At 41.8% G+C, this 27,820-nt stretch overlaps 1 protein-coding gene across 1 annotated transcript in view; it reads left to right on the forward strand.

Annotated features, from left to right (window-relative positions):
* Positions 1 to 27,820, forward strand: part of PDE11A (phosphodiesterase 11A) — a 423,540-nt gene that overhangs the window by 361,037 nt on the left and 34,683 nt on the right. Inside the window, exons 17-19 of the mRNA XM_010859770.1 lie at positions 9,268 to 9,345; positions 15,799 to 15,862; positions 23,025 to 23,099. Of these exons, the coding sequence (XP_010858072.1) occupies positions 9,268 to 9,345; positions 15,799 to 15,862; positions 23,025 to 23,099 (217 nt within the window). The remainder of the gene's footprint in view (positions 1 to 9,267; positions 9,346 to 15,798; positions 15,863 to 23,024; positions 23,100 to 27,820) is intronic.

Genomic DNA, 27,820 nt, shown 5'->3' on the forward strand with positions numbered 1-27,820 from the left:
ATGTAGGAGACGTGGGTTCATTCCCTGGGTTGGGAAGAGCCCCTGAAGGAGAAAATGGCAACCCATTCCAGTATTCTTGCCTGGAAAATTCCATGGACAGAGGAGCCTGGCAGGCTACAGTTCATGGTGTCACAAAGAATTGGACATGACTTAGCGACTGAGCATGCATGTGCACCCATATGAAAAGCAGAGGCCAAAACAGGAACTAAACAGAATTCAGAGAAAACAGCGGGGAGAAGAAAACAAAAACCCCAAGCTATTGTTAATATCCTTAGAGAGCTAAAACATTGTCTCCATGAAATAAGAACAGGGTGCTTTAAAAAATAATAGGAGCAACTGTAGAAGAAGAAAGAGCTTTTGGAAATTAAAAGCATGATGGCCAAATTAAGAATCAGGCGAAAGCATTGAGAAACAGTCAAAGGACAGTAAAGCAGAAAAATGAAAAGCACTGCTTTATTCATTGTGTGCTTTCTAGTGTTGTTTCATTTGTTAACTATGTGTATGTATTACTGTTATGAATATACATTTTAATTAATTTTAAAAGTCAAATCCCAGCTCTGCCACTAGATAGCTGTGTGTCATCAAATTACTTACCTCCCTGATCCTGTTTTCTTCATGTGTAAAATGGAGATGATAGTACCTACTTTATCTGTCTTGTAAATGTCTTGTGTGTCTCATAAATGGTGGCATCTACAACCTCATTTGCTTTATAGACTATTTATTTTGCATGTTTTGGGGCCTTCATTTTGACTTAAGTATCATGATGTTCCTTTTTTTTCTGAATTAATACTCCTGTATTGATTGCTTATGGAAACCTGTATATCTTTAATATTTTTATTTCCCATGTCTGACACTTGCAGGATTTTACATTATTTTTCTCAAAGGAGAAGCATTTTGCCAAGCCAAGTTTCCAAGTAACTTCTAAGGGAGAAAAAATGTCCACAGTAGGAGTCCATTCATCAAGGCCTGTTAGGGATGTGACGAATCTCTGAGGGATGCAGTCAGGGAAGCTGGTGGCACTTGCTTGCTCATTACTCTGCTCTTATCTTAATGCTACAGCCCCTGCTAATGTTTGCTGACTCCAAAGAAGCTGGCTTGTTCTCTTTCTGTGAGTGTTATTGTGTTTTGAGGCTCTGAATAGCTGCTCCTTCTCTAATCTAGACCTTCAGGAGGCTGATTCACTTGCCTGTCTAAAGTTGCATTAAAGTATTGCCATATTTTTAGGCAAGACAACTCCTCGGGTTAATGAAGGGGAAAGCAGTTACTACAAACTGTCTCCCAGTTACTTTTATTTCACAGAGATACAGTTGTGGAATTGAAAGGACTGTTAGCAATGATGTCATCCAACTTATCTCCTCTATTTCGCAGATCAGGTACTAAGTTTGTAGGTTAAATAGTGTAGCTTGGCTCACATAAGTAACTTGTGGATAAGTTGGAACCTCTACCTCTGGTTTTGGGGCTTTTCCACAAACTGTATTCTTTCTCTAAAGGAAGAATCAAGTACTTGTCATTTAAATTGGGGATGCATTATACATGGAAATATTGACCTTCCCAGGTGTACGTGAACCAGTTTAATATGAAAACCAGCATGAGTTCCCTCCTCTCTCCCAAAGCAGAGCCAGAGACAAGAGCTTGCATGCACATAGTCTACTTTTGGAGGTAACATCAGAAATGGGAGTCGAGGACCAAGACAGTGAAATGGGGAAGGAGGGAAGCTCTTCTAAAGACACGTCCACTTGTTGGCCACCCCTCTGGTCAGTCAAGCTTGATCCCGCAGGGACTATCTGAGAAGACTTATATAAGCTGCACCTCAGAATTGCCATCGGCCTCCAGCCTCCATAAACCAAGGCTGTCCCATGGATGTTAAAACTTCCATGCATTTCCAGGATGCGCATCCCCAAGGGCTGGGGATTCCTACAGCCATTCCCCATCCCACACGTGGAGTCAAAGCAGCGCCAGGGCAGAAAGGGAGGTGCAGGGCAGCGGAGACAGGAGCCACGGTGCTGGCTGGAGCAGAAATGGCGGAAGAAACGTGGGCCGTGGGATGGCCTTGTACACTTTCTAGAAGTTTGGATTATGCTTGGTTCTTCTGTCCTAGCTGCTGCTGCTGCTAAGTTGCTTCAGTCGTGTCCGACTCTGTGCGACCCCATAGACGGCAGCCCACCAGGCTCCCCCGTCCCTGGGATTCTCCAGGCAAGAACACTGGAGTGGATTGCCATTTCCTTCTCCAATGCATGAAAGTGAAAAGTGAAAGTGAAGTTGCTCAGTCGTGTCCGACTCTGTGTGACCCCATGGTCTGTCCTGGCTACTTAACTCAAAAGCCTTGAAACAGTTGAGGCCAACCAGAAAGGAAGTTCACTGCTTTCCTCCCCTAAGAAGGGGCAAGTCACTGTAGAAGGGGTCTAGGTGGACAGGCACAAGATCCAGGCCTTTGAGGGCAGGGGCTGAGGGTTATGACTCATTCCTAGTGGCAGGATATCCTGCCACGTGCCAATAGGGAACAATGTAAAATTCCTGGAAATATGGAATTCTTTTAAAAACAACCACAAAACCTCGTAAAGTCAATTTCTAATGGCTTTGGATATGCTCAAGACTCTATACTACAAATGATGGGTGAAAGCAGAATTCACAAGTTTAAAACAAACAAACAAACGAAAAAAAAAAACTCAGTGTGAATTTCTAGGCTTCATAACCTTAAGTCTGGGGGTTAATTCTTCAGTCTGATTTTCGAACTCACTGAAAACATTTTCCAGTTACTGCTGAGTGGTTTTCTGAAATTGATTTCTGTGCCTATTTCTGAGTCCCTGCAGTGAATACAGCTTTCATAATTAAATAGTAATTTCAGCATCTCAAGCAGGAATTAGATATCCCCTGTTGGTAACCAGCCATGTAGCTTTGAGAGAGTCACTCACTTAATCTCTTTCCCTTAGTTTCCTTGTCAGCAACAGAGGAACAGGTACTTCACCCATACCGATCTCCTAGAGTCCTGGTGGTGGCCAAAGGAGATTATCTGTATGAAAGATGATGAAAATTTAAGTAATCTAAATAATTTAAATTTGAAAACATTGACAATTTTAAGTACCTTATAAAGAAAACAATCATTCAACCAGAAAGGTTAATGAAATTTTGGACCATAAGAGATAGTCCTTGTCGGGGCAGACAGAGAGAGATCCAAAATTACAAGCGTTAAAACTTCAAGATGTCACAGTGGTCCTGGACTGACTCTCTGCCTGTAAGTTAACAAAGATGACCTTGCATCTTCCACAATTAGTGGAAACAATACCTAAAATTCCCTGAGTGCTCACGTGGGAGTTTGATATACACATTATTCTGTTTAGCACTTAAAGGGATTCTGTCAGAGCAGGTACTATTACTGACCCCATCATACACATGAGGAAACTGAGGTTGGGAGGAAGTCAGTGTTTTGCTCACCATGTTGAGTGGTAAAGCTGAGATTGGAACCAAGTATTTGGACTCCAAAATGTATTTAGCTACTCTGCCATTCTCTCTGCAGTTCTGTAACTGTTAGTTTAAGAGAACCAGAGGGGAAACTGAGGCCACTCCTGAGAACACTTGGAAACCAAAGGCAGCAGTGGCTCCAGTTCCAAACACAGTAGATATCATGCAGGTGCGATTCAGCTGGCTGTAGATGCCACCAGCAGGTCGGGATGGGCTGAGACCCCAGGTAAGAGTTGCTCAGGAGACTCACCCATGGGGCTGAGACTGCAAGCAGAGGCTCCTTGCCTATCGCTGAGCTAAACTGGGACATAATAGAGATTGGTCCCTCTTTAGCTTGAGTACTGTCATGGAAGGTATTCCTCTAGGTAGCAGGAGCAGTGCAGCATTCATCTCAGGAAGTTGTGACCTCAGAATACTGTGTCCCTCATCTCAGGTGCCTGCTGCTGCTGCCCTGCACTGCTCTAGGATTGCAGCATCTTCTTGCATCACCTTTAGAATGGGAGCTCTGTGAATGCAGACATCTTCCTCTGTAGCTCACTCTTGGAGCCCCCACACCTGACCCACTGCCTGACATAATAAATTTTCAAAATTTTAACTCTCTGATATTGAATTGTCATATAAACCTGCAAGGTAGATATTGTTATCCCCATCTTCTAGATAAGGATACCTGGGCTAAGAGATGGTACATGACTTGCCCAAAGTCATCAAGGTTTCTGTGCTCATATCTCCACGCCACATTGCCTCAGATCACTATTTAAATAGAGAATTATCCAAGAATTCAGATTTTATATACCCATTTGGGTGCTTAATGCTTTTCCGGTTGGCTTTCTAAATTAATCAGACTAATCTCCAAGTTGAAAATTTTTCACTTCCCTTTGTGCTCTGCAAACATTCATCAACAATTACAGAAAACGCCCAGTCTAATGGTTTCTTTGTCTCTGTCTTTCCAAAAGGATGCAAAAAGGAGCATTTCTCAAAGCATCTGATGATGACAACAGAATGTACCAAAATTAGCGTAGATTGTTGGGAGTTATAGTTTGACCATCTTTCTAAAAAATTAGACTAATATCTAGAACAATTTATTTTATAAAACACAATAAGAACCCAACAAATATTTCTACTGCTATGCAGATGGGAGTATTCATTCATTCATCATTCAATGAATGTTAAAGGTCCACTATGTTCAATGTTTTCAACCTCCACAGTTGCCTGCACTCAACTAGTCCCTTCTTGGAAAGGAAGAGGATAAACGAATGCATAGTGAGGTGTAATGAGTACAGAGCTTGACCCATTGTTCCTTCCCAAACATTCTTATATTTTAACAGAGCTGATTAATTAACCCACAGAAATTACTCTAATGGTAGAACTACAGACACAGTGACAAGTTAATGGAAGAAATATTTTGGTACTTTCTGATGAACATCAATGCATTTTATATCTATTCATCCTCATGAGTGAGTGAAAATTGCTCAGTCTTGTCTGACTCTTTGCAACCTCATGGACTATACAGTCCATGGAATTCTCCAGGCCAGAGTACTGGAGTGGGTAGCCATTCTCTTCTCCAGGATTCACCCTCATATCTCCATCCATATGATATTGCAACTGAATAAAACATGAGAGATTTATCCAGTAGCACTTACTGACGCCTTCTTTGTGCCAGACACGGTGCTAGTTGCTGGGGATGCACACAGAGAGAAGATATCATTCTTACCTTCAAGGACTCAGAGCCCAGTATGAGAGTGAGAAAAACAGTAATACCCCACCTTGGGGAGAGCTACATGCATGCATGCTCAGTTGCTCGGCCATGCCCAAGTCTTTGTGACCCTGTGGACTATAGTCCACCGGGCTCCTCTGTCCATGGGGTTTCTCAAGCAAGAATACTGGAGTGGGCTGCCATTTCCTACTCCAGGGGCTCTTCCCAACCCAGGGATCAAACCCATATCTCTTGTGTTTCCTGTACTGGAAGGCAGTTTCTTTACCACTGCACTGCCTGGGAAGCCCACGAAGAGTACTAGGGGCCACGTAAATGCAGGGGCAATGAGGGCACGCCCCATCCAGCAACCCCTTGAATCTCTTCTCGGCCTGGAGATTATAGATCAACCGAACTCACGTGTAGGGTCCTGTATTGTCTTAATTTTCTGCCATTATCAATACTGAGAGTTGTTCTGCTCTTTCTATTTCTTGCATTTGCCAGTTTTATTTGTGCTGTCAACAACAGCACAGCCTTTAACAGATAATTTTATTCAGGTATTAATGCTTAGCTGGTCCTTGTGTTATCGGTGCTAGTCTAACACAGGGACACAATTCACTTTCAAAGTGAAACATATAACTTTTTTTCCCTTTAGTCATAATTATTGGAATTAACATCTGCCTACTAATTTACTATTCCTCTGTGGTGCTTTTATGCCCAAAGTCCAGAAATCTCTCCAGAATCTGCCTTTAGGAATCAATTGCAGATGTACGGTTTGCCTGTTGAATGAGCTATAAGAACACGGAGAGAAGAGAATCTTACTCCCCTGTACCCATCTCACCCTGTCCCCTGCCACCCCGTCTGATAATTCTGGAGTTGAAATTGCCACCTTGACGGTAAAAATCTTCCTAACATTCAAAGACTTTTAGTAGATTCAGAACAGTTAGATAAACAGATAAAGAATATGTGTACATACTTATATAGAGAGTTATATAACATTACAAAAAATATTCCCAATTAAAATATACACAGGGTTGGTGATTTCTCACTTTACAAAAAAAAGGTGCCTTGCAGATAAATGAGAAACAAGAAAGACTTTCAACGTAGTGATGGGTGACTGGTAACCAATCTTTAGAATTATTTCTGAGGGTAATTTTACCAGTTCTGTTCAAATGATGCTTTTTTAAAGACTGCTATTTTTCTGAGTGGAACATATGTCAGGAGAGCAGGATAAAAGCCTAATAAAAACATATCTGATTATAAATGAGATTTTCCAGTAAGTTGCTTTTCACTAGCCGAGGTATTTGCCATTGTCCTTGAAAACCAAGGTTGCCAATGATCTTCTTGAAAAGTTAATGATATAGTTCCTCATGACAGAGGCGTCTGGATCCAGGGAGTGTTATAACTTTGTGGATTTTCAAATGTTCATTTTAGCAGTCCCATGGTTTTAAAAGTGCTCCTAACAGTTTCATCCATGTTGATTTTGACTCCGTATACTCTATCTACACATATAGATGCTAAAAGGAGCAGCTCTGTGTGCCAGTTCCTTTCTCAAAAGTACAGTGAATTTCACATTGTTGCTTTGTAATGATTATCACTAAGGAGGAGGTCAGAAATACCACCAAGGCTGAGGATCACGACTCTGGTCTGGGCCATGTGCAGCTCTTGGGAGCATCTCCTTGTTGATGGAAACCTCTGTCTGGTGCTCACCATGGCTCAGTACAGCAGCCTGTGATGCTGTCATATCTCTGTCCAGACGCTCATAGCAGGCAAGGCTATTCTGCCCCCAAGGCTCATGCTACACACAGTTTATAAAGATTATCACACAGGCCACAGCTGGGAAGCTGGGGGCCTGGAATCTACCTAGATTTATTCATAACTGCCCTGGGATCCTGGGGAAATGACTTCACCTTCCTTCACCTTGAGTTTTCTGACCTATAAATCAGAGAATTACAGCAGCCTTTTTCAAAGGTTACATATGCCCCTAACAATCTGTATTTATAAAGAAAACTCAAATTAAACATAGGAATCATTCTATGACCCAGCAATTTTGCTATACATTAGTGTATGAAGTGAAGTGAAAGTGTTAGTCATTCAGTCATGTCTGACTCTCTGCAACCCCATGGGCTAGCCTGCCAGGCTCATCTGTCCATGGAATTCTCTAGGCAAGAATATTAGACTAGGTTGCCATTTCTTTCTCCAGGGGATCTTCCCAACCGAGGGATCAAACCCAGGTCCCCTGCATTGCAGGCAGATTCTTTACTATCTGAGCCACCAGGGAAAGCCCTTTGCTGCTTGGAGCAACTGTTATTCCAAAAGCTTGTGTTGTATCCGAGCTCTGCCACTCACCAGCTGGGGCCAGTACACCCAATGCTTCTGAGCTTAATAACAGTAGCTAATCCTTACTAAAGAGCTACTGTGTGTCAGGCACTCTGCTAAGTGTTTTACATAAATCCTCCCACCAACCCTAACCTACCCAAAGTCAGTCATGTGCTTAATAAATGACAGAAGTCTGCTTGGAACAGTAAGGACCCAGGTGGTGATGGGGACTCCAGACAAGAAACAGGGGAGCCAGTAGCACTCAGCATCTTGTCCTTTGTCCCCCAAACTACAATGAGTCAGCACTAAGTGTCCAAGATCCTACTCTGACTTCCGCCATAAATGCCATGGTAGTATTTTCCAAAGTGTATTCTTTAAAACATCAGTGCTATGGGAGTCTATGGTCAAGTCGAGTAGGCTTTTCTATTACTACTACTACTAGTAAGTCACTTCAGTCATGTCCGACTCTGTGTGACCCCATAGATGGCAGCCCACTAGGCTCCCCCATCTCTGGGATTCTCCAGGCCAGAACACTGGAGTGGGTTGCCATTTCCTTCTCCAGTGCATGAAAGTGAAAAGTGAAAGTGAAGTCACTCAGTTGTGTCCGACTCTTAGCAACCTCATGGACTGCAGCCTACCAGGCTCCTCCGTCCATGGGATTTTCCAAGCAAGAGTACTGGAGTGGGGTGCCATTGCCTTCTCCAGGCTTTTCTATCTCAGTGTTTTGTAGAGCCTTCAAAAGGCTAATGTGGGTGGTGAATCTTCAAGGATCACAGGAAGCATTTCTCAAACCCACTTGGCCAGAGCACCCCCTTTACATGCAGCACCTCCTAAGCCTAGCATTTTGTGAGGTGCACACTGGGAAGCAGTGTGTCAGGATCCTTTAAAGAGCCTCTCATTAGGAAGTGCCAAAAATGTGAGACCTTGGGAAATGATTCTTAAAGAGCCAAAATGGTGACCTCTTTTTTTCCTTTCTCATTATAAAAATGAAAAATCATAAAACTAGATTAAACAAAAGTTTTGAAAATAGGAATGGCATCCTATTTTCACAAATTGCGAAGGTTCCCTTCTTTTCTTTTCCATATCCACACATCTCTACATGCATTTCCACATGCTTGTGTAGCCACACTTAAAATGTGCTGATACTAATAAACACACATTGCATGTCATCTCACTTAATCCTCACAATAACTCTGAGTCACCAAATAGGACCTTCAAGTTAGAGATTAGGAAATTGAGGTTCAGAGGGTTTAAGTGACTTTCCAAAGTTGCACAGAAAGGAGGTGACTGAGCTATGGTTTAAACACAGTTATTTCTGACTCCATAGCTGATGTGTTAAGGCCCTGAAATGATGAAATGGTTACTTTTTAACCTCTACAAAAGTATTTGTCCTGAATTTACTACCAGGGAGTTTATATTATCTTGGATGATCATACAGCTCAGTTCTATGTTGAATGATAAAAGAACATTCTGGAACTGTTCCCACCTTTTATGTGTCCTTGCCTCCCTTCTCTGACTTTTTCAGTAAGAGTCACAGGGCTTCACAGCAGGTAATCCCAAATGCGGGACCACACTGATTTCTGTTTTATGGCTTGATAATCTCTTCTGTTGTAAATACATTTGGAAATGATTGTGGCTTTTTGTCAAAGCCTCAACACTTTTTAAAAAGTGGTTTATTTTGATAGCATTTTAGCCTCATGATTTCAAATATTAAATTACTTGGTTGAGGTGGTCATATTTTCCCATAAATGTGTTTATATCACCACATAGACTGAGAATTTTCATTTGATTTCATGCAGAAGGAGAACGGAATTCTTCGAACTTGTCAGTAAAGGAGAATATGATTGGAACATCAAAAACCATCGTGATATATTTCGGTAAGAAAAAGCTCTTGTTTGTGTGTTTATTCAGTATTTGAAGATTTACCGATGCCTTTTTGACAATGCTAAGAGTGCACAAGTGATGTTTAAAGGACCAAATCTTAGCTTACATTCAAAACATTCAGAAACTAGTTGAATAATTAGAGAAAAGATAGAGAATATGTCTTTTCATCTTCTGATTTATTTTCTATTGCCTCCTCTCCATACATTTGCCTTCAAAATTAGAAGATGTTTGAACTGGTCGTGTTTCAGCAGGCATGCAAAGTGCATTGGAGATGGGATTTTGGGACCTTGGAAAACAGTTTCACAAAACAAAGGAAAATGGAGAGTTAAGTTTGGGTTGTTTTGTTTTTAGAGACAGCAGGCATTTTAGATGGAAAACCAATCAAAAGATTTTTGTGTTTGGAATAAGGAATCTGTTCTAGACTTTTCATGGGACTTCTTCTCAGTAGTTTAGGAAAGACAGCAGCAAACTCTCGTTTTTCCTCGGCACGTTTTAACCACTTTTCCCCACTGCAGCCACTCCAGCTGGGTAGGCACTGTTCCTTTTTCCCTCTGCCCTGTCCTTCCACCGTCCTCACCTCACCCATCCACAGACAGTGCCTTAGTCCTGTTCCACAGCTGTTTAGTATTCCTGGGAAAGCTTGTGAGGCCAGGATTCTGGGTTCAGTGCATCTGCCCCACAGCTGGGCAACCACTGAAAACACCCCAGGTATCCTAGCCCAGCCCCCAGCCTCTATCCCAGTCTCAGAACACAGAGCCTGCCTGCCCCTTGCCTCCACAGCTGACCCTCTGCTCACTGTCTCACCAAAGGGCCCTCTACCTGCCCTCCTCTGCATTCATACTTCGCTCTGTTATCATTTCAGATGACATTCTTGTTGTCCTTCCCGAGGTGGTATCGGGGGCCTCCTCTTGTCAATACCTCCATCTCAGCTTCCTGTTCTAGGTTCCTATTCCGGCCCTCCTCCCCGACTCCCCACCCCTGACCTCTGACCTTGCTGTGACAATTTTACTCCTTTTGGCATTTTCAAAATCTGGCTTTTAGTTTTTTCCCCAGCATAACCTTTCTAGGCTAAAAAACATGCTTCCATCTCCCTCAGTTAAAAAAAAGTCATCCCTAAAGTCTGCCTTCTTCTTAAGGTCCAATCATAGGTTTCTCCTCTCCTTCAATCCCACAGCTCAGCCACACTCCTCTAACTTCGTACAAGGCAGTTTCTTTCTTTTTAGATCACTCAATTCCACAAGTAATGATAGGAATACATTTTTCTGTAACAGATCAGAACATGATGGATAAAGCCCCAGTTCCTGGGGTATTACTCCCAGTTCCCATGCTGTGCACAGCTTTGCTCTGTTTTTAATTCCTTGTTCATTTTCAGGCTATTGTCAGAGCATTTCCATACACGTGTACCCATGGGAAACATGCTATTTAGTGTCCATCTGTTTGTTTAACATACTTTATATATTTACATATCAATCTGAGCTAGCTTGTTCCCTCAACTGTATGCCTTGGAATTCTTTCCGTGTCCATACCAGCATCATCTTTGATTGCTGCATAGCATTCCAAAGTGTATCTAGTATCTACAGTAAATTCCTCAACTGAGGAATTTAGTTGCTGAAATGTGATTTCTGCACTTTTTGAAAGTCACCAGGCACCTCCCAGGGATCATATCCTACGAGCTTTGTTCTCTCCAGCTTCCTAGATCTCTTCACAGTCTGAATTGTGTTGGCCTTGCCTTTCTTAAAACTCTCTCCTGCCTTGGCTTCTGCAAAGCCCATGCTCTTCTGAATATTCTGCTATCTTCTGACTCTTTTTTCTCCTATTTCTCCTATTTCTCCTATTCTCTCTAACCCTTCCTTCTCCCTGTGTGTGTGTGTTAGTCACTCAGTATGTCTGACTCTTTGTGACCCTGTGGACGGTAGCCCTCCAGGCTTCTCTGTCCATGGGATTTCCCAGGCAAGAGTACTGGAGTGGGTTGCCATTTCCTTCTCCAGGGGATCTTCCTGATCTCCTGCATTGCAGGCAGATTCTTTACTGTTTGAACCACAGGGAAGCCCTCCTCCTCCTTACTACCCCCTAAATGTAATCTCCCCTCAAGGAATTCTTCTCTTGTTCCTCAGCATCCTCACAAATTGTCCTACCAGAACCGCTGGGGTCTGGCCTCTCTCCGGAGCACAGCTCCTAAAATGCCAGCGCTTATTGTGTGTTTCCACATGAGTGTTTTCCCACAGAGGTTTTCAAACTTTTCTGCAGGGAACCCTATAGGTAAGAAAACTCTTATTTGGAGGCAGAGTACATAAAGCAGAGATGAAGTCTGCAGGAACTCTCCTTTCCCTGCAGCTCTGCACCCCCCACTCCATTTCACAGCTGGACTCTGACCATGTGCATGTGAAGGAGGGGGTGGTCTGGGAAACACCATCCCAGAGAATTTTAAAATAGTAATAAAACCAACTAAAAGTTAGCCTGCTTTTTATCATCACCATGTGCCTGCAATCTAAACAATGTCAACGATGAGACATGCATCCCAGAGAAAATTCTTTTGTTGGTATAAATTCTAAACAACTGCTGAGGTTACTGTTGAGGATCAAAATAATTGCTCTGAAAGCTTCAAATTAACACAGTATTACTCATCCTTTCATTGTGTATGGATTGTACACATGTAATTTAATTCCCAAAACACCCAGTGTTCCCGTCAGCCCTAACACAGGTGGGCTCGGGATGCACTTTCAAGAGTAAGTTCCTTACGGTGCAGAACCTTTTGGCCTCACTCCACATGCAATGCTCCAGCCTTTGGGGATGTCACCTTTCTGCTTTTAAGCAGTATATTCAGAATAAACAATGGTAGCGCGGTGGTGGTAAAGCTAAACAGAACTCGAGTTACCTCCATACTGTCATCTTATGTTGGCCTTTTGGGATCTGTATTTGTGCATAAAATTTAAAGCAATGAGAGACTGTCAACTGCAAGGTGTCATCTTTTTGTTTGGTAAGCATAAAATGCAGTTCATACATGTGATCTTTTACTAAAATCTTTTAAATTAAAACGTATTCCTCTTTTAAAAAAATTACTATATAGTAATTTTTTAATTTACTGTATTTACAATGTTGCTGCGATTTACAATGTTGTGTTAGTTTCAGGTATAACAGCAAAGTGAATCAGTTTTATATATATATATATACAATACACACACACATATACATATATGCACTCTTTTTTAGATTCGTTTCTCATATATATCATGACAGAGTATTGAGTCGATTGCCTATGCTATACAGTAGGTCCGTATTAGTTATCTATTTTATATATAGTACTGTGTATATGTCAATCCCAGTCTCCCAGTTTATCCCCCCAAATATTTCTTTTTAGTTGCAAATGCTTTTAAAACTAGAGAACAAATCCAGAAAGCTATGATTATCTCAAGATAATTATTGAAGTAATTTTGGCAACTAGAGGAGAATCATGGTAGCAGTGAGCCACTGGGAGTCTCAGACGCTCTAGGGTCACATGGCCTCTTCTGACCCCATGGCAGACATTCCTGACCTTCATTCCTGCAGTCGCACTAAGCAGATTGCACCACTAACTGTAAATCAGACCAGACTTATGCAGACATCAAGACACCAACAGTTGCTGCAAGCTCCCTCCCTCCTCTCTTATTCCAGAGATGGCCTTTTAAGTACAGAGACTGACTCTAAACAATAAGATAAAACTGCCCATTCACCTCCTTCAATTCTTCCCTTGTAAGTGCTCATGCTTATCCTTGCCTTTCCATCCCCACATTTCTTGGTTTTATGCCCTTTTTAATTACACTTTCCTACCAGTCACCCTGCTTCCACTCTCTCCTTTAAACTATTCCCACATCTATTAATACCTCTTAATTAATAAGAGGTATTAAAGTCCTCTCCTTGAAGCTTTGGCCAAGTGCCTCCTTAACTGAGCCCCCAACCTTAATTGACTCCCTACACCAATTGGATAAAGGTTTTCGACATCTGCCATCCTCCTCCCCAGCCTTTATTCTGTCTCCTTTCTCCATACAGACTTCCTGGCTCCACTGTATTCACTGAAAGTAGAGATGTTCTGTCAGACTTTTCGGATCCCAGCCCTAGTTTTGATACCCCCTAGTGATGTAACTGAGTGATGTGATCTGAGTGATGTAACCTCAGGCAAGGTACCTAACCACCTCCCCCCACTCCTCCCCATCCAGGAAGGCAAAACATTCTCTGCTTTGTAAAATGGAGATAATAATGGTATCTCTACCTCATATAGAGACGATATAAATCACTCTTTAATGCCTGTTCAATGCATGTGTGCTAAGTCGCTCAGTTGTGTCCAACTCTTTGCAACCTTATGGACTGAAGCCCACCAGGCTCCTTTGTCCATGGGATCCTCCAGGCAAGAATACCGGAGTGGTTGCCATGCCCTCCTCCAGGGGGTCTTCCTGACCCAGAGATTAAACCTGGGTCTCCTGCAGCTCCTGCACTGCAGATGGAGTCTTTACCACTGAACCACTGGGGAAGCCCCATTCAATAAATGGTAGCTATTAGAATTCTCATCATCGGAGCACCTTGCTGATACTCAAAAAATTTGTTGATTGACTGATTAATGTTGACATGAATTTGAGAAGTAAGCTTCAAATTATTGAGTAGATGAGACTTAAGTAATGATCAACTATGGTACAAGTAGGCAAGCTCACAGAGATTTTATTTCCTGTCTGGGAGAGAGAATACAAAGTCCAACACATTACCTACAGTTTTGTCCCTTTCTGGTCCCAGCAGAGGGTCCTAAAATGGTCCTAAAATGAAAAGCACTGGAGTAGAACAAGAGGGGTGCGGCAGCTTCGTGATAAGCACGGAATCCTGAATCCTTTCCTTCCTTTGGGAAAGTTACTTAATCCCTCCACACTTCCACTGACCTCTCTGGAAACTAGAAATAATAGCACTCTGTGATGGGGAGTCATTTACTTAGTGGTTAGTTAGTAGGTAGTTGGTACAGTGTTTAGTAGAGAGGCAGGCACATGGCGAGGACTGCGGAAGCACTTGTCACAGAAGACCAAAGATGAATAGGCTGATGTGTCTTTCTGCACAGGTCTTAGCTTGGGAGTGTTTGGAGTTAGATGCTGCCTGACTCCGAGAGCGCTGCTCCTAACTGGTGCTGCCTGAGTACGCTTTGAAAGACCTATTGTTATCTGCCGGTCTGCCTTGCTCCCTGGAGTAGTTTCCTGGGGAAGTGACACAAACCTCTCACCACCGTCCAGGCATGCTCTGCCATCTGGGAAGCAGACGTGTTTCTAAGGCGTTCAAACCCAGCAGGGTATGAAATGTTAACACCTGACGTCAGGACAGCCCTCTGACCTTTAACAACACACCCCTTTCTTCCAAAAGGAGTGAGCCAAGATGTGGTTCCCCAGCTCATATCCTTCACTACTTCTCATCACATGCAGCTAGCTTTAATACAAAGAGAGATTTGGGACAAAGAGTGTGCCTGATTTTTCCCCTTCCCACCACACCCAGTTAGGAGCATCAGAGCTGCTGATGTCTGTCATAGCCTCCCTCTCTAGAACGCTCCAGGTGATGGTGTCTGTTTGCTTCTTTCTCCTTTTAACCCTTGTCTTGGTTTTCGCAGACCCTTGTCTGCCGATTCTTTATTCTTCCTTAAAGGCAGTCTGTTTAGGGCTGAATTGTACACTGTTTTTCATGGTTTGCATGATTGCTTATGTTAATATTCTCACGTACATTTTAAGTTTTGAAACTGGGGTTCCCCGTGTTTTTTATACCCAGGGTTCAGTGTGGATTCTAGATAAACTAATAGAAATCTGCCCCTCAAAGATCTGATCCGGATCTTGCCTATATTTTCTTATATGCTCAAATTAATAAAAGCTGTGGCTGAATATGTTTCTTCTTCGTAACGCTTGTAAAACAGGGCTGTAGCCAGGTAGTAAACTGGAGTGAAACCGTGTGTCTCTCCCTCGTAAATATTAGCTCTGTGGAGCCGATAAAAATGCCGGAGCCCCTAACAGGGCAGGCTATTTGCCTTTTGCTGTGGGTTTTCTTCCGTCCCCATCCATCAGTGATACTTTGGTAAATAGGTTCACCAGCTATGGTAGTATTATATACTGATTCCCTTGCTGAGTGTTAAAAATAAAAAGCATCATCCATTACAAATTATTTTCAGAACTTGCTTGGTTTAGGTAGGGAGAAAGCAGGGCTTGGCTTTCCTTGATCTACCGCAGACAAAACAAAAGGGCCGCTGAGAGGGAGTGTGAGCTTTGTCCTCCGAAGCAGTGTGGTTGCACGATGGAGATTTAAACATGGGACTATAAACAGTGCTTCCCTTGTGGAGGTAAAGAAGATGTGAGCTGGCCTCGGTCCCATTTTATTTATTTATGTATCTGGGACGGGTTTGTTTAGGAATGCAACAAAAGATTATTCAGGCTGTTTTGTTTGGTTCTGTTTTTCAGATCAATGTTAATGACAGCCTGTGACCTTGGAGCCGTGACCAAACCGTGGGAGATCTCGAGACAGGCGAGTGGTGATTAATGGCAGGGCTCAACCAAGGGGGGACTGGGGGGGACAGTATTCCCAGAGCCCTGTCTGCCAGGCACTGAAACCCGAGTCAATTTGCATCAGTATTAACGCGGTGTAAAAAATAGCAGGAGGCTGAGGGGCGACATAGTTTATTGCCCAGCCTTTCTTTATCATGCTTCCACTGAGAACTAATATTTCTGACTCTGTAAGATTTTTTTCTTTTAACACACTAAATCCAAATAACACTTTGGCCATTTCTTAAGGCAGGAGTTTCAAACGTAGTGTTTTTGAATAAGTAACCATATTTTAGTACAAGGTCCAATTTTTCACATCTGGTTAAAAAAAAAAAAAAAACAAGGAGGTAAAAAGGAAATTTGATTTTTTTTTTTAAAGCCTATTTAGAAATCAGAGGGCTCTTTGGCCAAAATATGAGGTATCTAATTTAATTTGTACCAAAAATTTAATGCATTTACTGGTTTCACTGATCAAAAGTGTTAGTTCTAGAGCAAGAATAGTTTTTAATCTCATAACTACCCAGCTTAAGATTTGATTAATTTAATAGCTCTTTCTGTTTTATGAGGCACCTCCTGGGTGGGCTGTGGGGTCTAAAGCAGTAACTTGTTAAGACTTGACATTTGAGAGAAAATAAGATACATTCACATAACAATAAAAACTAATATTTATTGACTGAATAACTGTTAAATGTCTGCTTTGTAAGTGTTATATCATTAAATCCTCTGAGGTGGGTATTGTTACTGTAGGGGCTGAATAACAGCAACCTAAAGCCATCGGGTCCTAATCCCTGGAACCTGTAAGTGTTACCTTAGAAGGAAAAAGGGTCTTTGCAGATGTGATTACGTTAAGGACCATCACTAGCATCATCTGGATTATTCAAGAAGGCCCTCAATTCAGTCACAAGTGTCCCTAGAAGAGAGAGGATGGGGATGGCACATTCATAAGAGGAGAAGGCAAGGCAAAGACAAGGCAGAGACTGGAGAGATGTGGCCCCAGGAAGCAGGGTGCTGGCAGCCACAGACACTGGAAGAGGCAAAGGACATATCCTCTCCTCGAGACTCTGGGGGACCCTGGCCCTGCCAACACCTTAATTTCTGCCCAGTGAACTGATATTGAACTCCTGCCCTCCAGAACTATGAGAGACGTCATTTCTGTTGCTTTAAACCACCGTGTCTGCAGTAGTTTCTGGCAGCCCTAGGAAATTAATACAGTGATTATTCCTATTTCACCAATGGGAGAAATGAGGCTTAGAAAGGATACATAGTCTGAGGTCATACAAGTGTAAGTTGCATAGCTAGGAATTCAAGTCCTAGCAGATTAAGTTCCAAAGTCTTTCCTTCTTAACAGTGTTTTATGCTTTCTTACCTAGAAGTCACCCGTTAGCCTTTTTAAATGAGGCAAGTGTGTTGGCAGAATGGGCTGTGTTACCACTAAGCTCAAGATCTCAGTGGCTAAAACCAACAAATCACCTGGAGGCATGTGCCCCCGGGGTTGGCTGGCGCCTCTGTCCTCACGCTGGACTGGGGCTGAAGGAGCAGCCACTGTCTGGATCATTCCAGCAGAGGCCTGGGTGGGTTTTTCCCTGGAATTTAAAATGTCATTCCCCCAGCAATTCATTGGCCAGAACTTGTCACAAGACCCCGTCCTGACAGGAAATGCAATCCTTCCCAGTCCCCAGAAAGTAGAAAGCCAGGAAGAGTTGGTGGAAACATAACTCCCACAGTTTGCCCTTCTAATCACCAAAAATGTGGTTCACTCTCCTTCCTGCGAGCAAAATATACTCATCCTCCCCTCCAAGGGAGATGACCCAAACACCTATCCGTCAAGGGATTAAGCTCAAAGTCCAGGATCTCTGGGTGATACGTGCGCACCCCTACAGCACGTCTGGATGTAAACCAGAGGCCCACACGCACCCAAAATGCAGCACATAGCAGACACCCATGCCACAAAACACTCAGATGACACTCCCAACTCCATGGGGCGTCCTCTGCGAGGGCCCTGATTCTCAGGGGGATGCTCCCCAATTTGATATTTTCTATGGTTTTTAGATCCATCCTGGGAAATCATTCCTTTTCCACAGTCCTCCTTGGTGAGATTCAAAGGTCAAACTCTCTCAGCCTGCTGCTGCTGCTGCTGCTAAGTCGCTTCAGTCGTGTCTGACTCTGTGTGACCCCATGGATGGCAGCCCACCAGGCTCCCCCGTCCCTGGGATTCTCCAGGCAACAACACTGGAGTGGGTTGCCATTTCCTTCTCCAATGCATGAAAGTGAAAAGTGAAAGGGAAGTTGCTCAGTCGTGTCCGACTCTATCGACCCCATGGACTGCAGCGTACCAGGCTCCTCCGTCCATGGGATTTTCCAGGCAAGAGTACTGGAGTGAGGTGCCATTGCCTTCTCCGTCTCTCAGCCTACTTCCCCTCTAAAGAAGGTCGAGTGCCCAAGGTTTAAGTTTTAGATAGTCACAGGCTTGTGAGGGGGATTTAGCACCAAAGCCTCTTAAACATTTAGTCACCTTCTCAGGTCTTTGATCCCAGTCATCTCCATTTGCTAATAATCATTCGCACAGTTAGATACTATACAAACTTCTTAGATCTCCTTTATTTCTTTGCTTCCTTACATTCAGGAACAAGGAAATATAGCACAGGTACATCTTTATTTCTCTCTTGACAGTTAATCCGTAGTATTTGGTGCCCAGTATTTGGCACCAGTGAGAAAACCATGTAGTCAAAAATTATTTCTCTGGGCCATTTTGTCTAATTGAAAGGATGTTGTGTGTGTCCCCTAATTCATTCAGAGTTTTTAACTGAGTGTCACTGGCCACACCTTCTATTTCATTCTTGTTGTGAGGCTAAGTCAGTCTCGAGATCTTTGTCATTCAAAATGTATCTCAACTTTTACTTTCACAGTTTGGGGTTAAAAAGCAGCTTCATATTCTATCCCTATAGGACCCAGAATTTATGATTTTCTCTGTTCCCTTTCATTTCTGATTATACACCTGCCAACCCTTTTCTGAGCTCACTTCTTATAATACCGAGCAAAACAGTCAATAGCAGCCATCACGTGCTATTAACTTTCTTTTTAATCTAAACTTTATTTTTAATTCTTTTCTAATCTCTTCCCCTAAGGCTGTAAGTTCTAGATACAGTATTTGCTTTATTTCCATGAGAACTATACAAACTATTTTGCCACCATGTAAGATGGATCATCATCCCTACAGCTTCTAACAACCATTTCCTCACTTTTTTATACCTGACTCTCAAGCCACATATTTTAGGGTTTTTTCCTTTCTTTCTTTTCCTTCCTTCCTTTCTGTTGAATAGCAGTACCTCGCTTCCATACCAATTTTTGTGTTAGTCAAGGCTAAGCTAGGCTTGACTGCAGTAACAAATATATTCTCAAATTCAGTTGCTGAACACAAATGAAAGTTTTTATCTTGCTCACATCACGGCTTGGTGCAGGTGGTGCTGTTTTCCTACAGACTCTCCTCCAATAAATAGACTCTCTTCCAACTGAGTCTTGGTGTTCTCTTTAGCGTGACATGATTGAAGTGGTTCAGACAGTTAAGAATCCACCAACAATGCCAATAAACGTCTGTCTCGTCAAAGCTATGGTTTTTCCAGTAGTCATGTATGGATGTGAGAGTTGAAGTATAAAGAAAGCTGAGTGCTAAAGAATTGATGCTTTTGAACTGTGGTGTTGGAGAAGACTCTTGAGAGTCCCTTGGACTGCAAGGAGATCCAACCAGTCCATCCTAAAGGAAATCAGTCCTGAATATTCATTGGAAGGACTGATGCTGAAGCTGAAACCCCAATACTTTGGCCACCTGATGCGAAGAGCTGATTCATTAGCAAAGACCCTGATGCTGGAAAAGATTGAGGGCAGGAGGAGAAGGGGATGACAGAGGATGAGACGGTTGGATGGCATCACCAACTCGATGGACATGAGTTTGAGAAAGCTCCGGGGGTTGGTGATGGACAGGGAAGCCTGGCGTAATGCAGTCCATGGGGTCACAAAGAGTCGGACATAACCGAACAAATGAACTGAACTGAACTGACCATGCTGGAGACTGGATTCAATCCCCAGGTCAGGAAGAGCCCCTGGAGAACAGAATGGCTACCCACTCCTGTATTCTTGCCTGGAGAATCCCATGAACAGAGGAACCTGATGGGCTACAGTCCATGGGGTCGCAAAGAGTCAGAAACGACTGAGCAACTAAGCATGTGCACATGCTTGAAGTTAAAAAGCAGGTTATGGTGGAGAATTTGTTGGTCGCATAGCTTATTTCTTCATCTGTGCCCACCTTTCCCTCCCTCATGTGGGATGGCCTCCCTTAAAATAAAGTTTGGGAATATACTGCAGAGAAGATGTAGGTGACTTTTCCAGGTACTATGGGGAGTGACCTCTATGATAGGGGTGGAAGGTGGTGGAGAGTAGGAAAAAGTTAGGAGGACCGAGGATAATAGAGAAGATTAGAAGGGGGATGGATGAGGGATGCTGTGCCAGGGCCGTCAGGACCCCAGTGAAATGCATGTCACAGATAAAAGGAGCAGCAGCCCAGCTGGGAGTCAGAAAGTGACAAAGTACTTGAAAGGAAAAAAGTTACTGCATTGAGATTGTAGAATGAAGAGGCCCAGTGGCCACTTGTAGGTGGTCTTCTTGATCACTGATATAAATATTATTTTATTTTCAAGATTTGAACGTCTGCTCACTGATGCAGAAACTCATGAGGTCAGGGAAATAAAACATAAAACCCTGTTTTTCCAAATGTTTCCATCAGAAATCTAAAAAAAAAAAATCACAACTCTAAAGATCTCACTTTTGTCTCCAAATTGAATGAGTTAAATATTTTCAAAAACTTACTCACTTCTAGTAGGATGTTAGGAAACAGTTGGACATAAACAACATAAACTTCTTTTAAAAATAGAAATATATTTCCAATTTCCTGGATGCTGATTTTTTTTTTAATTCCCTTTGAAAACGTTTTTTCACTGGAGTCTCTTTCACTTTGCCTTCCTTGCACACAGGACTCTAAGCATGTGGGTTTCCCCAGTTATCCCCCAAGGCCTGATTAGCATCTCAATTTCCTTCTTTAATAAAAAATTCAATCAGGAGCCACTTAATAGGCCTGCTTGGGTTTTTAAGTACAAATGAAACAGTGGTACAAGTTGAGCTGTGAAGGAAGCTCAGGGGAGATAGCCAAGACCACTTTAGAAAGCTCAATACAAGGATTTTGTTTTAATTTCTTTGCTTTCCAGGGACTACTGACCTCTTCAGGACTCCACCTCGGGGTGACCTGCTATACACACGTACATTCTTTAGTGCAAAAGATCCACCTCAGAGGAGTCCAAGGGAGAGTTCTGGAAACTGATTAGCGAGGCCAGGTCCTTTGAGGGCCATTTCTTCTCTAAAGGAAAGCCAGAGAGCAACAGGAGAGGCTTAGAGTGCTAATGTGAAAGGCAGTGGCAGAGACTGAAGAGAAGTAAACCGGAATCCTAGGAAGATTCAGTCAGTTCCAATGTCTAAAATCTGCGCTGGCCATTTCATTTGTTAATAAATGACTTTATACTTGCCACTCTCAGATGTGTGTGTATGTTACATATTCTTTTTGTTTTATCAATGGCTACCATTTATGGTTGATAAAATCTCTTGAGAGATATATTTAGGTAAATGATCTTGATTCTCTGCACTTGACCAAAATTAAGCCACTCTAACCTTTGCCAGACCTAAGAACCTCATCTTTATAAGAACCTGGAATTAGCCTGGAAATCAGATCTTCTTGCCATCAAGTTGTCTGGAATTTGTTTTCCGTTTTTTCAACAGTTTGTAAATCCAGCTAGTTCATCTCAGAGATTACCCAGATGTTCACCACGGTGTTATTGAAAATATCCAGTCAGCCCTTATCTGTTATATCAGTTTTCTTCCCATAAACCTATTGATAGAAGCACAGGACGTGGGGGCGGGGGTGGGAAATCTCTATAAGCCTGACCATGATCAGTAGCTTCTGATCATCCATGCTAATAGATGAAAAGTAGAAAAATATATGTTCTTACTTTGGAAATATCTGTGTGGTTTACAGTAGAACAGCCATTCCATTGTGCTTGTTAACAACTAGAACCCACCATAAATAAACAGTTATTTACTATGTGGATGGAGACAGCCTAAAACCAAATCACATTCTTCAAGTCATATCATAACATACTATAGGACTTTCCTGGTGGTACAGTGGATAAGAATCTCCCTGCCAATGCAGGGGACATGGGCTGGATCCCTGATCCGGGAAGATTCTACATACTGCTGAGCAACTAAGCCTGTGCAACCACTGAAGACCTTTCACCTAGAGCCTGTGCTCCACAGCGAGAGAAGCCACTGCAGCTAGAAGTCCACACACTGCAATGAAGAGGAGCCCCTGCTCACCACACCTAGCAGCCCACAAGCAGCAACCATGACCCAGTGCAGCCAAAAATAAATAAATAATTATTTTCAAAAAAAAATACCAAAAAGTCTGGTATGAACAATGAATCTGGCATCAGTCCTGCCCCTTGACTAATTGCTACAGTAGGAAGCAAAGGGTGGGCCCTGGGGTTAACCCTTCCAGAGTGCACACAAATACTGGTAGGGGGATGAGGTTAAAAAGTTTCTATGATGGCAGAGTGTAGCCAGGCTAAAATATGTGTGCAACAGAGTGAAAAAATCTGCACAGAAACAACCAAACGTTGGCTGAATTATTATTACAAATACAGTATGATAATCTGTTATAACGTCAATTATTATTAGGTTATTATTTGCTTCATTTTTCTGGATAAGAACATTCCCTCCCTTGAAGGTTACATATCCATGCCTCATCTGAATATGTAAGCTCTACTCTCAGAGATTGTCTATTGGCATGTGTCTAAGGATTGCAACTGTACTTCAACTCTATTTCAATAAATAAAAATACAATGCACAAGATCTGATTAAAAGGAAATCAGGTTCATTGATTAAATTCTGTCATACTTTCAAACACAAAAGGTTAATGAACTTCCTCATATGCTTTTCAAATGATAGTCTGTCTTGAAGGCAACTGCCATAGACATAAGCCAGAAATAACTTCTACGTCTCATGATGAATTACATATGCCCATTAATTAAAATGTTTTTGTGTTTCAGGTGGCTGAACTTGTAACCAGCGAGTTCTTTGAACAAGGCGATCGGGAGAGAGCAGAACTGAAACTCACCCCTTCAGTAAGATCGTCCTTTTCTTATGATGTATTTACCCTTTCGAATGACATTTCAAAGTAACTTCAGATTGCACCTTGAAAGGCTGAGAATGAATTTAAGGAAGCACTCTTGAAAGTTTCAAACTTCAATTAAACTTAGATGCTAAACACTGTTATTCCCAGGTTTCTGGTTAAGAGGGCTGATGACTTAACAAGCATTTCCCGTGTTCCCACACTGGGAGAAGTAGGCACAAGGGAGGATTGCAGAGCAGTACTTGAATAACTCAAAGCCCAGGGCTGGTGCTTCATATGCAGTCAGTGGCTATGTTGAAACAGAAATACAGGGGAAAAAAAAAAACAACAAACCTAAAGGCAAGCTGTCCAGCCTTGAGGGGCTAGAACAGGCAGGTGCAGTAAATAATGGATAATCTGGATTTTACTTTCCAATTTTGAACTTTTCCAAATTCTGAAAACAAATCCTTTCAAGTCTCTGTTTCTTTTTTTGCAAAATGAAAAGTTGCACCTGAGAAGCTAGGTTCTGCTGATTGAAATGCTGTTTTTATTGGATTCCACCATTCAGTTACTATTTGAGAATGCTTACCCTAGGCTAAGGATGATTCTGTTTTTACCCATCAGAAACAAAGATATAAATGCCCAGTCGCCAGCCACAGGAGGGGGCAGTCTATTCTTAATGAAAGAGGAGCTCAAAACATATCACCCAATGATCCAAGAATGGTCCAGAGTATTCTAAAGTCTGCCAGAGCACAGAAGATTCAATGCAGCTCAAGGAATGTGTCAGTTATCAAGAGTGTCTGTTTATGAAGATTCAGATCAACTAGGTTTTGAATATTTGTAAGTTCTTCAAGTTTTAAAACATTTTCCTTTACTGACATTTAAAAACAAGGAAAAGCAGCAGAAGAGCTCCTAGCTTGAAGAGTTTCATCTGTTTGAAGTCAGAACTCAGACTTACTAATTTTGACTATTCTTTATTTGTTGTTGACCCATAATAGATCAGGAGACTACATAAGTTAACACACCCATCAATTATTTTAATTTCCAAAGCAATATCTGTTTATACTGTTTTCAAAACATTCCTTTGTTCTTTTTTGGTGGTGTCATCAAATTTGGTTCTAAAATAAAGATGCTAAATTGGGATACATAGTTAATGTGTAAAACGTAGTACAACCCAAATTTCTGCCAGCTATTAGTATATCCATTTTCAAGTAAAAGCTTGTCTCCTCTTTTAAAAAACTGTTTCCAAGGCCTCCTCTGAAGGCCTTACACTGCAGCAATACCACAGGTCATTTAATTAAATGGAAAAAATATGAGTTAATTGCCAGCATTGACAGGCTGGCAGGTATAGTGGTGCAGCACTAAGGAACTTTTGTAGAGTCAGGTAAGGGCTTTTCTGGAGACATAAATGAAATTACTTTTGTGGTGGAAACATAGCTGTACGTGCTACTGTCTCCCCATAGGGGCCTACTTAATACGACTGAAGACCATCTCCTCGGGAGGGGCCTGGCTGCTGTAACAGGAGTATTCCACATTAGTGCTTTTCCAGAAATGTCTAGAAATGTGCACACCCAGATCTGACACCTTCTGTATCCATTATTCCTTGATATTTAGGGATAAAATTGTCCAAGAGCCCTTTCAGGTGTCACAGTCCTAAAGGTCAACAGAGTAACTTCATCCAAATTAATACTGGAAGCAGTGAGTTGGTTAACAGAACGTGCTTGACCACCTTCAAGTATTAAGCATTAGGCTGAACGCAGTGCATCGAGACATGAGACAGCACCATCTTCCCCGCCCTCAAGAAGCTTGTCAACTGGCAGGAAATATGGACATTAAATACATTTTCACTTGGAATCAATTACAAGATGCAAAATTTTGTAAAGGGAAACATAGGACAAAGTGGTATCTCACACTTCCATTCATCAAACATTTGTTGAGAAGTGATTAGTCCAGAAATGACCCCTTACAGATATGGCCCACTGATTTTGGGCAAGGGTGCCAAGATAATGCAATCAAGAAAAAATAATCTATATATCAAATGGTGCTGGGACAATGGAATATCACATGCAGATGAAAATGGACCTTCTCTTTCACCAGACCCTAAAATAAACTCAAAATGCAGCATAGACCTAAATGTTAGAGCTAAAACTATAAACTCTTAGAAAAAAAACAAGATATAAATCTTCTGGATTGGATTCAGCAATGATATTTTAGATATGATACCAAAAGCATAAGAAACAAAAGATAAAATAGAGAAATTGGACTTCATCAAAATAAAAAACTTTGTGTATCAAAGGACACTATCAAAAGAGTGAAAAGACAACCCACAGAATGGGAAAGAATGTTTATAAAGCATTATTTGATATGGGCCTAATGTCTAACCAGTGAAGTTGCTCAGTCATGTCTGACTCTTTGCGATCTCATGGACTGTAGCCTACCAGGCTCCTCCATCCATGGAATTTTCCAGGCAAGAGTACTGGAGTGGGTTGCCATTTCCTTTTCCAGGGGATCTTCCCGACCCAGGGATCGAACCCAGGTCTCCCACATTGCAGGCAGACACTTTACCATCTGAGCCACCAGGGAAGCCTGCCTAATGTCTAGGATATATACAAAATATTGCAATATATATAAGCTATTATATAAATGTATAAAATGTTTTATAAAATATATAATATATAAGAACTATTGCAACTCAACAACAGAAAGACAACACATTTTTTTAATGGGTAAAGGATATGAATAAACATTTCTCTAAAGAATATATATAAGTGGCCAATAAGCACATGAATAAAAATCATTAGTCATCAGGGAAATACAAATCGAAACTGCAGTGAGATACCACTTCACACCCACTAAGATGACTATAATCAAAAAGACAGACAGTAACAAGAGTTGGCAAGAATGTGGAGAAATTGGAAGTTTGTACATTGCTGGTGGGAGTTTAAATGATGCAGCTGCTTTGGAAACAGTTTGGCAGTTCCTCAAAACATTAAACACCAGGGTTACCATGTGGCAAGCAGTTCTACCTCTAATTATAACCCCAAGAGAAACAAAAGCATCCATCCACACAATAAAACTTGAATGTAGTAGCATTATACATAATAAAAGGTTGAAACAGCCCAAATGTCCATCTACTGATAAATGGATAAATAAAATATGGTATATCTATATGAGGAAATATCATTTGGCAATAAAAATGAAGTGGTGATGTGGGCTTACACAGTAAACCTTGAAAACATTATGCTAAGTTAAAAAAGCCCATCACAAAAGACCACATATCATATGATTCCATGAACATAAAATGTGAACAGACATTTGTCTGCAGAACAGACAAATCTATAAAGGCAGAAAGTGATTTTGTGAACTGCCTAAGTATTAGGGGATTTGGGGAAGAATGAAGAGAGATTGCTAATTGGTATGTGATTTTTTTTCCCTTGGAGCGATAAAAATGTTCTAAAATTGACTGTTGTAATGGTTGCACAGCTAATTGTGAATATTTTTTAAGTGAATTAAAAAAAAAGTATATCCTATGCACCATAAAGAGTCATTAAACAAAAAAGAAAATTTCAGATAACATTGAGAACTATAGACAGGGTAAAACAGAATAATGTTTTTTAAATGGTTTTACAACATTTAAATGTTTTTAAATCTTGGACATACTGAACCAAGATCCATGTAGTTCACAGAAACCAGCCCTTCCTCCAGCACGTTTCGCAGTGTTCTTGGAGTGCCTAGTCCTCCTTCCTGATATTTACATTCCACATGGCAGTCAAGGATGAGTGGGCCAGTGGGAGGCAGTGACCTTCTCCCTAATTTGGAAATACTTTCCTCAGCAGCACCCTTATATCTTCTTGTGAGCCTCAGCAGTAAATGATTTGGGCCCCACCCAGTCTCACCTTTGTTCCTAAGTCTAAAGGATGCAGGACTTTTCAACATATATGGACCAAGGACATGTCACGAGTCTGCCCTCATGACCTATGTGAATACCAACATGATGTGGATGCCACATTTTATTTAGAAGAAAGACAAACCTACTGTAAGACAGTAAGGCGGAGCGGGGTTGCTTCTTAGACCCTGGCCTTACTCTTTAAGAATAAAGGAATTAGCCTTTACCTATCCCTGAGCTGGTCATGTCCATGACACATTTGTTATAGCACCTGGAATCTGCAGCATACTTAATAATGTTATGACTCCTGCTTAATGCTTTACAGTAAAAGCCATTGTGTGGGTGTCATCTAAGTTAAAGACAATCTCATTTGTATCTGGGCAAAACATTTCATGTGTATGTATTTAAAATTTATTGATAAATTGAATCTATACCTGAAAATATACCCTCTGGCAATAAAGTTTATATACATAAGTGAAAGTGAAGTCCCTCAGTTGTGTCTGACTCTTAGCGACCCCATGGACTACAGCCCACCAGGCCCTCCATCCATGGGATCTTCCAGGCAAGAGTACTGGAGTGGGGTGCCATTGTCTTCTCCCTTAACAGCGGCTAGGCATATTATATTTACTTGGAGCTGGTATACTTGGTGACAGCCTTAGCGCCCTCGGACCCGGCGTGCTTGGCCAGCTCCCCAGGTAGCAGGAAGCGCACGGCGGTCTGGATCTCCCTGGATGTGATAGTCGAGCGCTTGTTGTAATACTCGATGCCTCGCAAAAGAACAAAGGGAGGGACATTCCCACTGGAGTACACTGGGCAGAGTTTGTCCAAGGAATCCAATTTAGCCATCC

The sequence above is a fragment of the Bison bison genome, unplaced genomic scaffold (genome assembly GCF_000754665.1).
Source record: "Bison bison bison isolate TAMUID 2011002044 unplaced genomic scaffold, Bison_UMD1.0 scf7180017864460, whole genome shotgun sequence".
Classification (NCBI taxonomy): Eukaryota; Metazoa; Chordata; class Mammalia; order Artiodactyla; family Bovidae; genus Bison; species Bison bison.